The sequence below is a fragment of the Protomyctophum bolini genome (genome assembly GCF_963924005.1).
Source record: "Protomyctophum bolini genome assembly, chromosome: 15".
NCBI lineage: Eukaryota > Metazoa > Chordata > Actinopteri > Myctophiformes > Myctophidae > Protomyctophum > Protomyctophum bolini.
Window position 1 is genome coordinate 12,762,523 of NC_137876.1, and position 14,537 is coordinate 12,777,059.

At 45.0% G+C, this 14,537-nt stretch overlaps 2 protein-coding genes across 2 annotated transcripts in view; one reads left to right on the forward strand and one right to left on the reverse strand.

Moving 5' to 3' along the window:
• Positions 1–732: 732 nt before the first annotated feature.
• grem1b (gremlin 1b) lies at positions 733–7,118 on the forward strand. The gene is made up of 2 exons (XM_080783990.1): positions 733–1,079; positions 2,137–7,118. Exon 2 carries the CDS (start codon positions 2,138–2,140, stop codon positions 2,813–2,815), a length of 678 nt encoding a protein of 225 aa, XP_080640116.1. The 5' UTR covers positions 733–1,079; position 2,137; the 3' UTR covers positions 2,816–7,118.
• Positions 7,111–14,537, reverse strand: part of LOC308329600 (formin) — a 66,706-nt gene continuing 59,279 nt past the window's right edge. The window contains exons 15-17 of the mRNA XM_080783989.1: positions 10,661–10,810; positions 7,764–7,845; positions 7,111–7,340 (exon numbers count right to left, since the gene is read on the reverse strand). Of these exons, the coding sequence (XP_080640115.1) occupies positions 7,296–7,340; positions 7,764–7,845; positions 10,661–10,810 (277 nt within the window). The 3' untranslated portion in view covers positions 7,111–7,295. The remainder of the gene's footprint in view (positions 7,341–7,763; positions 7,846–10,660; positions 10,811–14,537) is intronic.

Sequence of the window (14,537 nt, forward strand, 5' to 3'; positions counted from 1 at the left end):
CCCAGTTTGACAAGCATATTAGTCTACATATACCCCCGTTTAATGGCATTTCTATCTCTGGGACCCCATGTGCAATTTATATTGTAAAATCAATGTTAATTTAACTCTGAGAGTGTATACAAATGGAACAGGGTCCACGTCCATTTGGTTCCATTTGTACACTCTCAGAGTTACTGACCCATAAGGGTCCACTTGGTTCCAAACTATAATTTTGCTGGGGACCCCCTGGAACTCCCTCAAGGACCCTGGGGTCCCCAGACCCCACTTTGGGAACACCTGCTTTACTATACATTACATTTCAGGATCAAATATTGTAGGCCTACTTTTACTCCACTATACAATTACTTGAAAACTTAAGTTTCTATAGTTACTTTGATTTTGATTGATTATTATTACAACGCATATTAACCATGACTTCAGCCATGATATACTTCTAGAAGCATGTAGATCTGCTATTTTCAAAATATCTCTATATGCATTTTGAAAACTTGTGAAATTGGACATTCTGCACAGCAATTAGTCTATTTGGTATATGCCTATATAAAGAGCATTTACAGAACGTTTATACTTGTGGTATTGATACGTTTTACTTATAAGTAAAACAAAAAAGAGAATGCAAAGTGATAGGCCTACTTCTTCCATCAGTATGGGTTCAGGCATGGAAGAGTGCTGAGGAGGGAGGGAGGGAGGGAGTCAGGGAGGGAGGGGTCGGATAGTTTTGATTCCCCCCCACATCCATCCGAGTCTTAGCCAATAATGTAGAGGGATGGTGTTGTGCACATCTCAGCTGGCAGACATTTAAAAAGGAGACAGTCCGGCGCTGGAGCAATTTGTATTAAAAACCCCCACCAGGCTCCGCGTATGGATGGCCCCGCCGCTCGTCTCCCTCCCATCCAGACAGACACCCACCACCACCAGACACCACCAGAGCGCTGCTATAGCTCCTCTTTGACCGCGGACAGTCCACATTATTAGCCGGAGTTATTAGGCGATCTCCTCCTCGGAAGCACTTCTATATAACAGCAGGCCCACGGGATCTTCTGATTTGTGGCTCTATTATACGTGGATGCTCAACACAGGTTAGTGGATTTGGAATGGGTGCTATACTACTACTATAGCCTATACTATCCTGGACCATGACTGTCTTTAAGTAAATGTCTGTTGAATTTGTTAGACGTCATAAGAGAAGAAACGATTTATCAGGAGAAATGTCAAGGAGACAAGGACGCATACACAACACAGTCGTGAGACTTCATTTCCAGGTATAGGGTATAGTCTATATTAAGTTAAAGTTCAGTATAGAAACAAATATTATTTTTTAAATAGACTTGTCTTGAAGACGATCATGGATGGTCACGACTCACTATAGTCAACATGATTGAATAATAATAATAATAAAAAGGTTATGCTTAAGTTGTTGTATCTGCATGCGCGTAATGCACAGTGCGAGGAAAGATCGCATGCTGCCTTTCCTTTTGTAGCATTTCCATCTCCAACAGCCAGAACGTGTCAAATTAGGAGATGATTATTATGAATTCCTTATATCCTCGTTCCTTCCACAAGTCCATTCAAACTAGTTCTAACTGTGCGTAATTACGCAGCGTAATTGTATAGCACAGTGTGTGTATAGCACAGTGTGGTCCTTGAGGGCGTCCCAACCAACAAGCGACATGATTGAATCCTTGTAGGTTTTGGTTGTATTGGTTATATAATGGGTAGTTTTTGTCAGTTTGACTGCTATCTTATATCTCCTGCATGCTCAGAGACAATACTATATACAAATGGAACCAAGTGCACCCGGTCCATTTGGTTCCATTTATTGTCAGAGTTACAGCATAGGCTGGTCGGCTCAATTCAGAACCCCCTAAAGGAACCCCGAGAGCCAATTATGAAATCAACTTTGAGAGTCACTGCCCTATCGGACCAAATCATGTATTTACAATTAAAATAGTGTGGTAACGTAGAGATAAAACATCTAATCATGACGGCCTAATGCGTATGGGTGTTATTGTAGGCTACACAATGAACACCATTGCCGGTCTTTCTTGTCCATCGACACTCCAACGGTGTTGAAACGGACGGTAAATAAAATAGACTACAGGCGGATTAATCATTCCCTTGTCCGTCCCCGACCAGGATGGCGAGCTCAACGCGCATCCTCCGCGGCACGGCGCGCCTCCTCTGCGGCGTGCTGTTGATCCTGAGCCTGCTGTCCTCTCCCGCGGCTTCCAAGAGGGACCGACCGGGCTCGCAGGCCGGCGCCATCCCACATCCCGACAAGAACAACCCGAACGAATCGGAGCAGCAGCCGCAGCCTCCTCCTCCTCCTCATCCTCCCCAGGCCGGAGCAGGAGCAGGAGCAGGAGGAGGAGGAGGAGGAGGAGGCGGCGGCGGCGGCGGAGGAGGCTCGTCCCGGCGGAGGCAGACACAACCGCCGCCGTCGTCGTCATCCACCGCCGAGGAGGTGCTGGAGTCCAGCCAGGAGGCGCTGCACGTCACGGAGCGACGCTACCTGAAGCGCGACTGGTGCAAGACGCAGCCGCTCAAGCAGACCATCCACGAGGAGGGCTGCGTGTCGCGCACCATCATCAACCGCTTCTGCTACGGCCAGTGCAACTCCTTCTACATCCCGCGGCACGTGCGCCACACGCGCGAGCACGAGGAGGGCGCCTTCCAGTCGTGCTCGTTCTGCAAGCCCAAGCGCTTCACCACCATGACGTTCACCCTGAACTGCCCCGACCAGCAGCCGAGCACCAAGAAGAAGCGCGTGCAGCGCGTCAAGCAGTGCCGCTGCATATCCATAGACTTGGACTAAGAGAGAGAGAGGGGGGGGGGGGGGGGCAAGAGAGATAATGTGATGACTTTTTGGTGTTCTTCAACGACTGGATCAAGGCAGGAAGAGTATTAGCCCCTTTCGGGACCCTTTGGTTACCTTTTCTGTATTTGAAAAATTACAGAAAAGGTAACCAAAGAGTCCAGAAAGGGGCTAGAAGAATATGCACACGCCTATCTCCATCTCTCTGGGGATATGTTCCGCTCGCGAGGACAATTTCTATACAGATCATGCATGCACTCAAGTCTCTGCTAAAGTTACAGTGTGTGGACAGATCAGATGTGGGCATGCACGTTGTAAAACAGACTTTTGAACAGGTCTATTTAACATTGTATTTCCTCACCAAACTAGAAAACGAGAAACATTGTTGCACGGGGACTCCGGGGAGCTGTCTGAACATGGAATGGGCACGTTTTTACGCACGGCACTCACACGCATAAATCGGACTGTTTGTTTTATTTAAGTAACTTGCCGTTATGGGCAAACATAACCCCACCATGCATTGGGACATGAAACTTCCCGTCTACATGTGTAACTAATTCTGTAGTCGTGCGTGTTTTTATAATGATTGCTTAATGGGTAGTTTCCACTATGTGGAGTATGATGGACGAGTGGCGATATTATTCAATGCGATGGGATGCTATGACATGTAAAGTGTTCTTAATTGATTCCTGTTGATTGATGTCCAGTAGGCTAGCCTATAGCACAGAATAAATATGTGCAGGGCGATTTTTTTGTACGTTGATTCATGCCCTCTCAATTACACGAATCGTTATATCAGGCAATGCTCTTTTGACGAAAGCGTACAATGTACATGTCTTGGTTTAGGCCTAGAATATTATTAAATAGTTGTAACATAAAGCAATCATTAATGTTGCCGATTTATTTTCTCACAGTAAGTTCATCTTGTGGGGGAAAGTCTGAATGGTTTGGATACTGTACTTATTTTAAGTGTCAAAGTTAAGGTGCAACAAAGTGCTTAAAATGAAAGAGACAAATCATCTTTTGTCATTTACGCATCACCCAAAGTATCAAATAAAACCGTATTGCCAAGTGTTCTCTTCCCTTGCTGCGGTTTATACACGTTTATAGCTTTCTTACGTGTTGGAAATACATTTATTATTAAAGCATGGACATTTACGAGGAAAGAGGGGGGAAAGAAGAGATTACTTGCAGCCCCGAAAATGTTTCCAGCCTCTTCGACCGACGTCATTCAGGTTCTCACTTGACTTGACTTCTGTCAGGATTCTGAAAGAAAGGTTATATTATCCGGTACTTGACAATGTCAATGTGGCTTGGGTATATATGTTTTTACACCCAAACATTTATTATGACAAACAATATTCCTTACAGTATCAATACATGCTGCTTTGAGATGTATGGATGGAGCACCAGTGCATGCCCCTATAACGCAATTACATTTTCTCCCCAATCAAAGGGGTTTCAGCAGTTGTGAAAAGCCCTTGCCCAGTGGAGGGAATTGTTCAAAGTTCATAAGGCATTGCACATTTCTTTTTATTCTGTTCATTTTAAGACTTGCTGTCAAATTATCCACACAAACTTTTTTTTAAATTGAATAGTGAACCTATACATCTAAAAATAAATATCCCAAGACTCAAGTCTCCCAGATGAATATAATCACCTTTATTTGGCTTAACCGGCTCTTGCTTCTGAAAGTAGGTAAAGTGTATAAAGTAGGCTTGACAGAATAGGAAAAGTTGTGTCAACACATCTTTCCATGCATGGAATACTTCCTCCAAATGTTTCTTTTAAGACTTTGAAGGATAAATGCATGTTTGAATCCATTTCTTTGATGATTGTACTTTTTAAAACAATGACATTAAATGATAGAGCACCTACACAAGAGCTGCAGTGAGCTTACATGGTCACTGGACAGTATAGGCTACAGGCTGGAACAACATTTAAACGTTGTGAAATATCTCATCTTCACACAACACTAATGACACAAGGGAGATACTTATAGGAGGGTGAAGCTTAATTTATAGCCCATCGCTCGCTGGTTGCCGACAAGTTCAGTTCTTGTCAGGAATTTTACCATTTTACGGAAAAGGCTATAAATTAGGCTTAAGACTAATACAAGGTGCAGTCTCGCTATAGATACTATAACCAATCATGTGTATGATATCACAGATTTTCAGGTTATACACGTAATTGATTCTAATAACACAAAACAAAATATGTCTATCCATCTATCCACATGCAGTCCAAACAGAAAAGTAAAAAGCACCCTGACTTCTTTGTGTCTGCTGTTCAACCTGCAATTTGAGTTCTAAAGTAAATCATCTGGGATACATCTTGGCATTAACATTCAAGTAACGTCCACATGAAGGCCTACCTTCCATCTGTCAGCTAGCATCTTCAAGTCAGTTTACAGCAAAACTCATATAAAAATACACCCTCGACGGGAATAAAGCTGATGGTTTGTTTTGGCATAAAAGAAACCTTTCTTTACATAAATAGAGGCTTATCCCCAAGCACCCAGGGACATTATTGTTTTTGTTCAATACCACGCTTGCATCTTACATAGTGAAAATAAAACATTTAGTTCAATAAATATACTACAGCTCTCTTAAAAAGTTAAACAAATCAAAAAGGATGCTTTCATCATGAGGCGGCACAATTCATACATCTTAACCATTAGCAAGAAAATCATAATGCATAGGAAAAGAGGTGCCAAAAAGTGCAATACATCTGAATTATGTACACAGTTACCATAATGGGAATGTGATATATAGCTATAGCTACTACAGTTGTTGACACAGAGGAAAGTGCAGAGGACCATGATATACAGAACATAATATGACAATAACCTCATTCTTTAAGAGGGATTAACAAGTCTATATGATATATGCTTAATGTACTGGGTAGATTGCTACAGGGCCAACTAAGATCTGTCATTTACTCTCCTGGTTATTTCTTCCTCTCTAGGCTCTGAGTGTGAAGGCCTGTCTCTGTGTGCGTGTACATGTATTTGGGGTCTAGGCCAGCGGCCAGCTTTGCTGGTCGAACAGTGTCTGGCGCTCTCCCAGGAGAGGTCAGTCTGGTGCAATATACAACAGAACACACTCACTAAACATCCACCTAGTGGTTAGCACGCACATGATTGTACAAATGTGTCTTTCATCTGGCCCAGATCAGATTCCTTTTACAGGCCCATATATCGGCAGATCATAACGAACGCTCCCCCCAGCTAACTCTGAAAAACACGACATGAGATGTATTTACATGACTCGTAATGAGCCATGGTGGACGGAACGGAAAGCTGTTTGTTGAAGAGAGAACTACGTCGGCTATTGCTTTTCGAAACGGTACCTCTAATCATTCCTGGAATACTGCCTTCTGAGTTATCGCTTCTGTCAACAGTGACATTCCTTTGCGCAAACATCACCAGACAGACATATTTGTTTACATAACGTGGCTATAACACAGACTAGTGTGCAGTATTTGCATAATCTAAACTATGACATTATGAATATACATTATTACATTAAAGCGCCATTCACGCTGAGCACTATAACGATAAAGATAACTATAAATAAATCGTTCACCATTATATTCTTTTTATAGTTGGTGTGAACTCTACCATCCAACTTGGCTTAGAACAATTTTAAAAACTTGTATAGTGCTCAGTGTGAATGGCCCTTTAGTCTTAAACGCCGTCTCGTGTCACAACCTCCACAGGAATGAATAGGTTTTCAGCTCTGAGAGGATGTCCCGTGTGAGGTCATCACTGTGGATATACGTCAGCTGGAATGGTTGTGAACCCAGCCGATCCCATGTGACCTTTCACAAGCCGGGCATGCCAAAGGTCACGCCAGGCTGGACGAATGAGGTCGACCTTTGAGCTTTAGGACTCCCATCACTTTGGGCAGTGTCAGCCGTCGCGTCCCCACTGCGGGCCGACCGAGGCGTCTTCAGAGGAAGGGGTTTGTCTGTACCCTAAAGGCCCATGGGTTGGAGAGCAGTCCTCTCTCCAGGGACGTGGGGGTCCAGCCTGAGGGAAGCGACCCGCACAGAGTGCATGATTCCTGGGGAGGTGGCAGAAGGGGAGGTGGTGGTGTTCCTTGGTCAGTTGGTACCAGAGTGCTTGTGTCCGCTCCAGGTACGGCAGTGGGTCTCGTGAGGGTCCAGTGAGGTCTTTGGCCACTTAAATATTACTATATATACTTTGTTGACCAGGGGTCCCCCAGGGCTCTATCCTTGGTCCCCTAATTTCTTTCCCTTTACAAAGTAACTCTTCTCTGAAAACAGCCGATTTCGCCTATATTCCTGCCAAAGTATAACCCATTATTGACATGCCCAGAACAGGGATGCTTTGCTATAGGGTTCAAGTGGTTATAAGGGGCACTGATTAAGGCGGTGCAGGTACACTATGAGGTATGAATCTGGGTCCGTGGTGGTGGGCGTAAGGAGGGGTCTCCTCCCCTCCCTCCACTCACGCTCAGCTGGAGGACACACTGGCTTCCTTCTGCCGTAGTCTCTCTTTCTGTTGGGAGAGAATCCAGAGGAAGGGTTGAGCTTCAAAGATGACCGTTTTCAACTCTAACCCAGTGTTGATTTAGATTTAGCCATAGCCTTTTGAGTAAAAATTCATTTAGTTTTAGTTTAAGTTTTAGTCTAGTTTTAGTCAACTAAATATCATTCGATTTTAATATCTAATATAATATATCATTAGATTTTAATAAATATATTTAATAAATATAATTTAGTCAACTAAATATAAGATTTTAGTTGACTACATTTCAGACAAAAAAAGTATTTTGATGGCTGATGGTTGACAATATACCTAACCCTATAGTTTTAGTCATTACAGCTTAGTTTTGATTTAGTTTTCGTCAGTGAAAAATAGGTAGTCCTCGAACATTTTTCGTCATAGTAGACGGAAATCAACACTGAGTTCAGCTCTTACTAGACTGTTGGCGTTGGTCTTCTTGGTCTCGACGCGCTTCTCTGCTGTGATTTTCTTGATATTTTCCTGGGCTTCCTTCAACCTACACGCGAAGAAGAGCAAAAGGTTTAGTCCGATATCTGCAAGGTGTTTGTTACATCGACGTTCCGTCTCAAGGTCTTGGATTTGGTCATGAATATGAATCTATTATCACTCGAATCGAAGAGGATCGTCCAAAAGTAAACTTGTCAACACAATACAGAGACACAGGAGGGTGAGCCTGCTAATGAGGACCTTCTCCTCAGGCCTGTCCTCACTCTAAAAGCACTAACTCTGCAGTATAAGCCTTCGGGGCAAGCATAGAAAATGCACCACACGCAAAAGCACACGCGCACGCACACACACACACACCACGGCACTGACCCTCAGAGTCTGTGGCTAGTGAAAGCCCCACCAGTGTGCGGCTGAGGGCGGAGTGACAGTGGGTCGATGAGATAATGAGGCAGCTTTTAAAAACACTGGGGCTTTTATGAGTGTGCAAACAGTATTTAAAATAAAGTTAATTGTACATAAGCACAATCAGCTGTGGGTAATGTGGGACATGATTACCCAGTAAACAATTAAGAGAGAGCACATGGATTCACGGCAGCGCCGTGTGGAATCATTACGTTCTCTGCGGAAAAGGGATGACAGTATGGACGGTGAAAAGGGACGGATGCCTATGACAGTATGGACGGTGAAAAGGGACGGATGCCTATGACAGTATGGACGGTGAAAAGGGACCGATGCCTATGACAGTATGGACGGTGCCGACCGCAAAACTAACATGCACACTTCCAACAAAAAAATACTAATCGATAACATGCAACCCACGTGCACTCTGACCCAAAAAGAGAGGCACGAATGATCCACTCAGGTTACAACACCAAAGTGTCGCACCATTTTGGGTGGTCAATTTAGTGACAGTTCATCTCATCACCTCTGTCCTGCTTAGCTCACCTCAAGCTAATCATGTCTGACTTAGAACACATATCTGTAGAGAATCAGCTATTTTAACTACTTAAAGGACAAATCCAGACAAAAACACACGTACCCTGAATCAGCTATAATCCTGTCTCAGCATACATGTTGGCCTTGAGTTGTTTCATAGGTGCCCCCTGTTTTACATTTTCACAGTAAAATGCAGTTAGAATGGAGCTAGTTGTCTTCATTCTAATGCGGGTACTTTTTTTTATTTTTTTACGAATCATCCATTAATTGTGTCCTGGTACTCACACATGTACCATTTGTCACCCTCGAGATGCCGTTCATACAAAACCCAGCGGTAGAGTTCTCAATGGGCCTGAAAATGAAGGCCCGGGCCGGGCCTGGGTTAGTGGGTTCCTTACGCAGGGTGACAAACAGTGCATGTGTGAGTACCAGGACACTATTAATAGACGAATTGTAAAAAATAAAAAAAAGTAAAAAAAGAAATACAAATAAAACAAGCTCCATAACTGCATTTTACTTTGGGAGGGGTGGTGAAAATGCAGAACAGGGGGCAAACATTTCAAGGCCAACATGTATCAAACAATATCAAAAAAACTTTGATATTGTTTTGTTTTTGTCGCATCCCTAAGCCAATTTTTTTGATTTGATGGCCAGCAGTGTTTACCTATGGAGACTCTTTGTGTCTCCAACTCTCCATAGGGAACAACTGCTGGTCATAAAATGAATGGCTTAGGGTTAGTAATCGAGTAATCAATAGTTTTTGGGGGTGAACTATCACCTTTAATATAGAAATTAAAAAAAGAAAAAAAAGAAAAGATTAGGCTGAAGTCTTGTTTTCCACGTGCAGCACTGCACCGTGATGCCTTTTTAACATCACTCCAATGACACATTCTTTACGGCGCCCAGAGCCGTAAAAATGTGTCCCCCTGCTAGCTAAGCCAGCCGGCTGCCGAGAGGGCCCGCTGTCCCTCGGTGGGATGCCCCCCGATATGTCGCCTCAGGTCATAAATTCAGGTCCAGGCTTTCAGACATGGGAGCCGCTTCTTCTTGGCCCTGCCAGTTTGCCTTCTCTTTCTGGAGCGACTCACTGGGAAGCTTCATGTCTCTCATGGAGAATTGAGTGTGGATTTGGCTGCGCGTTTGTTTGAGTCGTTAGCCTTGTGTGTAAAAGACGAGGCCAGACAAACAGCCGTGTGGCTGAATCGCATGGTGAGTGTCTGTCTCTTGGAGTTGGGAGCGCAGCTGTCAACATTGGCTCCAAACTCGCCCATAAACATGAAAAATAAACGACCCAAGTGGCATCTTAGTGCTTACTTTCTTGTAGTTTCTAAATTAACCTCTTGCGTTCCCCTGGTCCCCTCGGGGTCAATGAATCGCCTTTTAAGCCTTTAATTCTGACAGTCTATGACTTTCAACAGGCAGCAGCAACAGACGGTGAAATCAACATTATAGTGTTCAGTTCTCAACCTCACCGACCGAGAAGCCTCTGCATGATTGCATGTAGCCAACACTATGTTTTACACATTGATTTAATCTATTTATTTTTCCTCTCACAATCTTGTGCGTAAGGGGAAAATGTGAATATTTCTAAAATCGTAAAAAAAAAAAAAAGAACCCACATCAAAACCGTTCCTGTGTGTGTGCGGAGAATGTTTAGGCCTGTCACAAAGATGCAAAACGATATTATACTATACATCTGATTGACTTTTATACCACTTAAATGGTATAAAACATTGGTTTCTCCAGATCGGATACATTTCCGATCACCAATCGAGTCATTTGGAGTGTAAATCGTCTGATCACCGATTGGTGGCCGATCCATCGGAGCACCTCTAATGAAATCATCTGATCGATTAGTTGACTACAAATGTCTTTAGTCGAGGACAGCCTAAATACCAAGCACACTACTCCAGCTGAGCCCGGCTCACCTCTCCTTGGAGATGGTCTTGTTCTCCCGTTTCCACATGTTCTGGAAGTCGTTGCAGAACTCGTACCAGAGCATGAAGACGTAACCGGGCGCCACTTCCTTCTCCCCGGACTTGGGCTTGAGCCCAAAGTAGCTCACCATGTCCCCAAACCTGCAGGGGAGAGGGGGCGCGCACACACACACACACACACACACACACACACACACACACACACACACACACACACACACACACACACACACACACACACACACACACACACACACACACACACACACACACACACACACACACACACACACACACACACACACACACACACACACACACACACACACACACACACACACACACACACACACACACACACACACACACACACACACACACACACACACACACACAGCTGTAGCAGGGTGGCGTCAGAGGCGTGAGTGCCTCAGCCCAATCAATGGAACGCAACAATGACCCATTTTCACTTAACCCCGAGAGAGAGAGAGAGAGAGAGAGAGAGAGAGAGAGAGAGAGAGAGAGAGAGAGAGAGAGAGAGAGAGAGAGAGGTAGAATGAGATCCCGGTCAGTAGCAGTGACCCGATTATCACATTGAGCTATAGCCTGCAGACAGACTATAGACCCTTGGACTACACTACCCTTCACTATATAGACCCCTGGACTACACACCACCCTTCACTATAGACCCCTGGAGTCCTGGACTACACCACCCTTCACTATAGACCCCTGGAGTCCTGGACTACACCACCCTTCACTATATAGACCCCTGGAGTCCTGGACTACACTACCCTTCACTATATAGACCCCTGGAGTCCTGGACTACACTACCCTTCACTATATAAACCCCTGGAGTCCTGGGCTACACTACCCTTCACTATATAGACCCCTGGAGTCCTGGACTACACTACCCTTCACTATAGACCCCTGGAGTCCTGGACTACACCACCCTTCACTATATAGACCCCTGGAGTCCTGGACTACACTACCCTTCATGGTATCGGCAGCCTCTCCTGAGTCAGTGAGATCCTCAGACCTAATTCAATTGTAACCATATCTGAAGCCCTTAGCGAGGCTCTCAGGGGGGGCGCTTCTCTCTTCTCCGAGGCATGAACAAACGGACCCCGCACTGCTCCGGGGTCTCTGCCTAGCCCAAACATTAAAGACATTTCCTGGCCTGGCCTGTCAGAGGGGCTGATGAAGAGCGGGCCGTGCTTCAGCAGCAAGAGGAGACGCGAGGAGGAGGAGGAGGAGGAGGCGCGTCCCACTGAACTGAAGGAACGCCGACAGACAGAGACGCACGCGCTGACCTCCAGATGCTAGGTGGCTGTTATAGCGACGCTAATCTAAGACACGTTGGGCGCCGGGCGGAATGGGACAATGTGCTGCACAGACAGCTAGCTGCCAGAGAGAAAGAGGATGCACGCACGCACGCACGCACGCACTCATGCAAAGATGCACAAAGATGCAAATGTGTCCCAACTCCCGAGCCAGTGTTTAGGAAACGGTGCTCTAGCAGTCCATGCTCTGGTGGTATTTGCCGTGCCAGGGTTTACTACAGTGCCCACGTCAGGCATTCCTCACTGACAGATATATAAAAAGAGAGCCATTACAAAACCATGAATATCAGAGAAATATTTGGACAGAAAAATCAACATTCCTCTGCCCCCCCCCCCCTAGTAAAAAGATTAGAGTGGTAAAAACTCCATGTTGAAAGCCCCCCCCCCCCTTCTCTCTGATTCCTTCTCTCTGCCTGGCTGTATAAAGCCAGTTTTCCCTAACAGTGGGTCGGGAGTTGGGACCCATTTGTGGGTCACAGACGAATGTTTGCGGGCCACGACTCGAGTAAAAATCCCATTTTCTTTTCGTACATTTCAAATATATATATATGCATTTCAAAATATGCTTTGTACATAAGCATATTATGTATAGAAATAGAGAAAATAGACGATCTACAAGCTCACTCACACTGCGTTGTGCGCTTGTAGATCTGACATTTTCTGTGGGGGAGGGGGGGGTGAAAACGTCTAATCTCCCTTTTGGTTTCTGGACCAGAAAAGTTTGGGAACCACTGGTGTAAAGTAATATACCAACCAGCGTAAACAGAAAAAGAAAAGAAAAAAAGGAAGGAAAAAAACAAACAGAAGAGAGAGGAAGAAGTCATGAGTACATATTGCATGTACACGCAGCAGCCATATGAAATTGAGCGTGGTGGGGGGAGTACTAGGGAACTTAATGGACTGGAACTGTGGACAGAACCAGGGAAACCATAATGGAAACCCAAACCAGAAGCAGACAAATTAGGACTGCATGTCGCTCACGCTGTGGTACTGCACTGCAGGCCACCGTTTCCCAAACAGTGGGGAGGGACCCATGGCTGGGTCGTGGACCAATCTTTGTGGGTCGCGAGTAAAATATCCCCCTTGTCTGTGTCTTATATTAAAATAATAATTATATATACTGTATATATATATATATATATATATTAACCCAGCGTTCGGTTCATCCCGCAGCACCAGTTCTATACTGTATATATTAGATTTTTACAATATACAGAATGGGGTCCCAGAGATAGAAATGCCATTAAATGGGGGACCGTAGCCTAATTCAGGTCAAACCTGGTTGAGAATCACTAGTGCTAGAGCCGTAAAAATCTCCTCTTATATGGGGCTATCCTTGGCAGATATTTTCTAATGGGGGTCTGCAGGCTAATGACTGTCAATTTGGGGGTCCTCTGGACTAAAAGGGGTGATGCACATTTAAAATAGCAGATCTACAAGCTCACGCGCTGCGTTGTGAGCTTGTAGATCGGCTACTTTCAGCACGATGCAACCAAGTGTGAAATATTTTTTCTCGACTAAATCATCACTAAAATGTTTACTAAAACTAGACTGGAAAGGAAAACAGGTGACTAAAATACGACTAAAACCAAAACATACACTAACCACTTCGGCCCCACAGTATACATTTTGGCCATTTCAGAAAAGCAGATCTAGGCCTGGGCCGGCCCAGCGGTCCGGGCACCTATAGGCTGGTAAGGGTGTCGAGGGTTCAAGTCTCGACCCCCATCTATCTCCCCCTTTCCCAAAAGTATCTTTTTAAAAAAGCCGATCTACAAGCTCACAATTCTTGAGCTTGTAGATCTGCTATTTTCAAAAGACACATTTTGCATACATTTGAAAAGCTGTGAAATGATAACATAACACATAATGAGTACTGCACATTGAATTCCCGACTTTTACCTGTGACAGAGTATTTCTACATTGCAGTACTGATACTTTTCCAGCAGCGGCGGGGCTGCCTTCAGGGTCATGGGGATCAAAACAGGAGAAAGCTACTAACTGCTGCTGGGGGCGGGGCTGAGGGTGGGACGTATTGGGTAACAGCAGGGATGTGGTGTCTATTGCCTTTATTAACACCCAGCCGTAACAGAGTTGCCACTGCTGCTCCCGTGTGCCTGTGTGCGCGCGTGTGCGTGTGTGTGTGTGTGTGTGTGTGTGTGGATACACCTCATCCAGCACAGATGTGAGAGCCCACCCAGAGCCAAGTGAGCCCACCGTCGCCCATATTCATCACCGGCGTGTCACTTTTATGAGGTGACTCTGTGGGAACCCGAGGGAGACAGAGAGACCCCCTAGACCCCCCCCCTCTCTTTCTCTTTAGCTCCAGTCAGTCAGCCTCTCTCCTCTGCTTGGGACAAAATTAAAAAGGAAAAACTTCATTAAAGTCAAAGGCGCTGTCAGCCGCGGGGCGCTTTTGATCAATACACCCCTTCAAGTTCAACACCTTCGAGTGGCACTCGCACGCACGCACCAATCAGCATCCCTCAGCACAACAGATCAGTATACCAACATCACAAAGAGAGAGG

Excerpts from the sequence above, each read along its gene's own strand:
- grem1b (XM_080783990.1), top strand. The coding sequence starts at position 2,138 with ATGGCGAGCTCAACGCGCATCCTCCGCGGCACGGCGCGCCTCCTCTGC.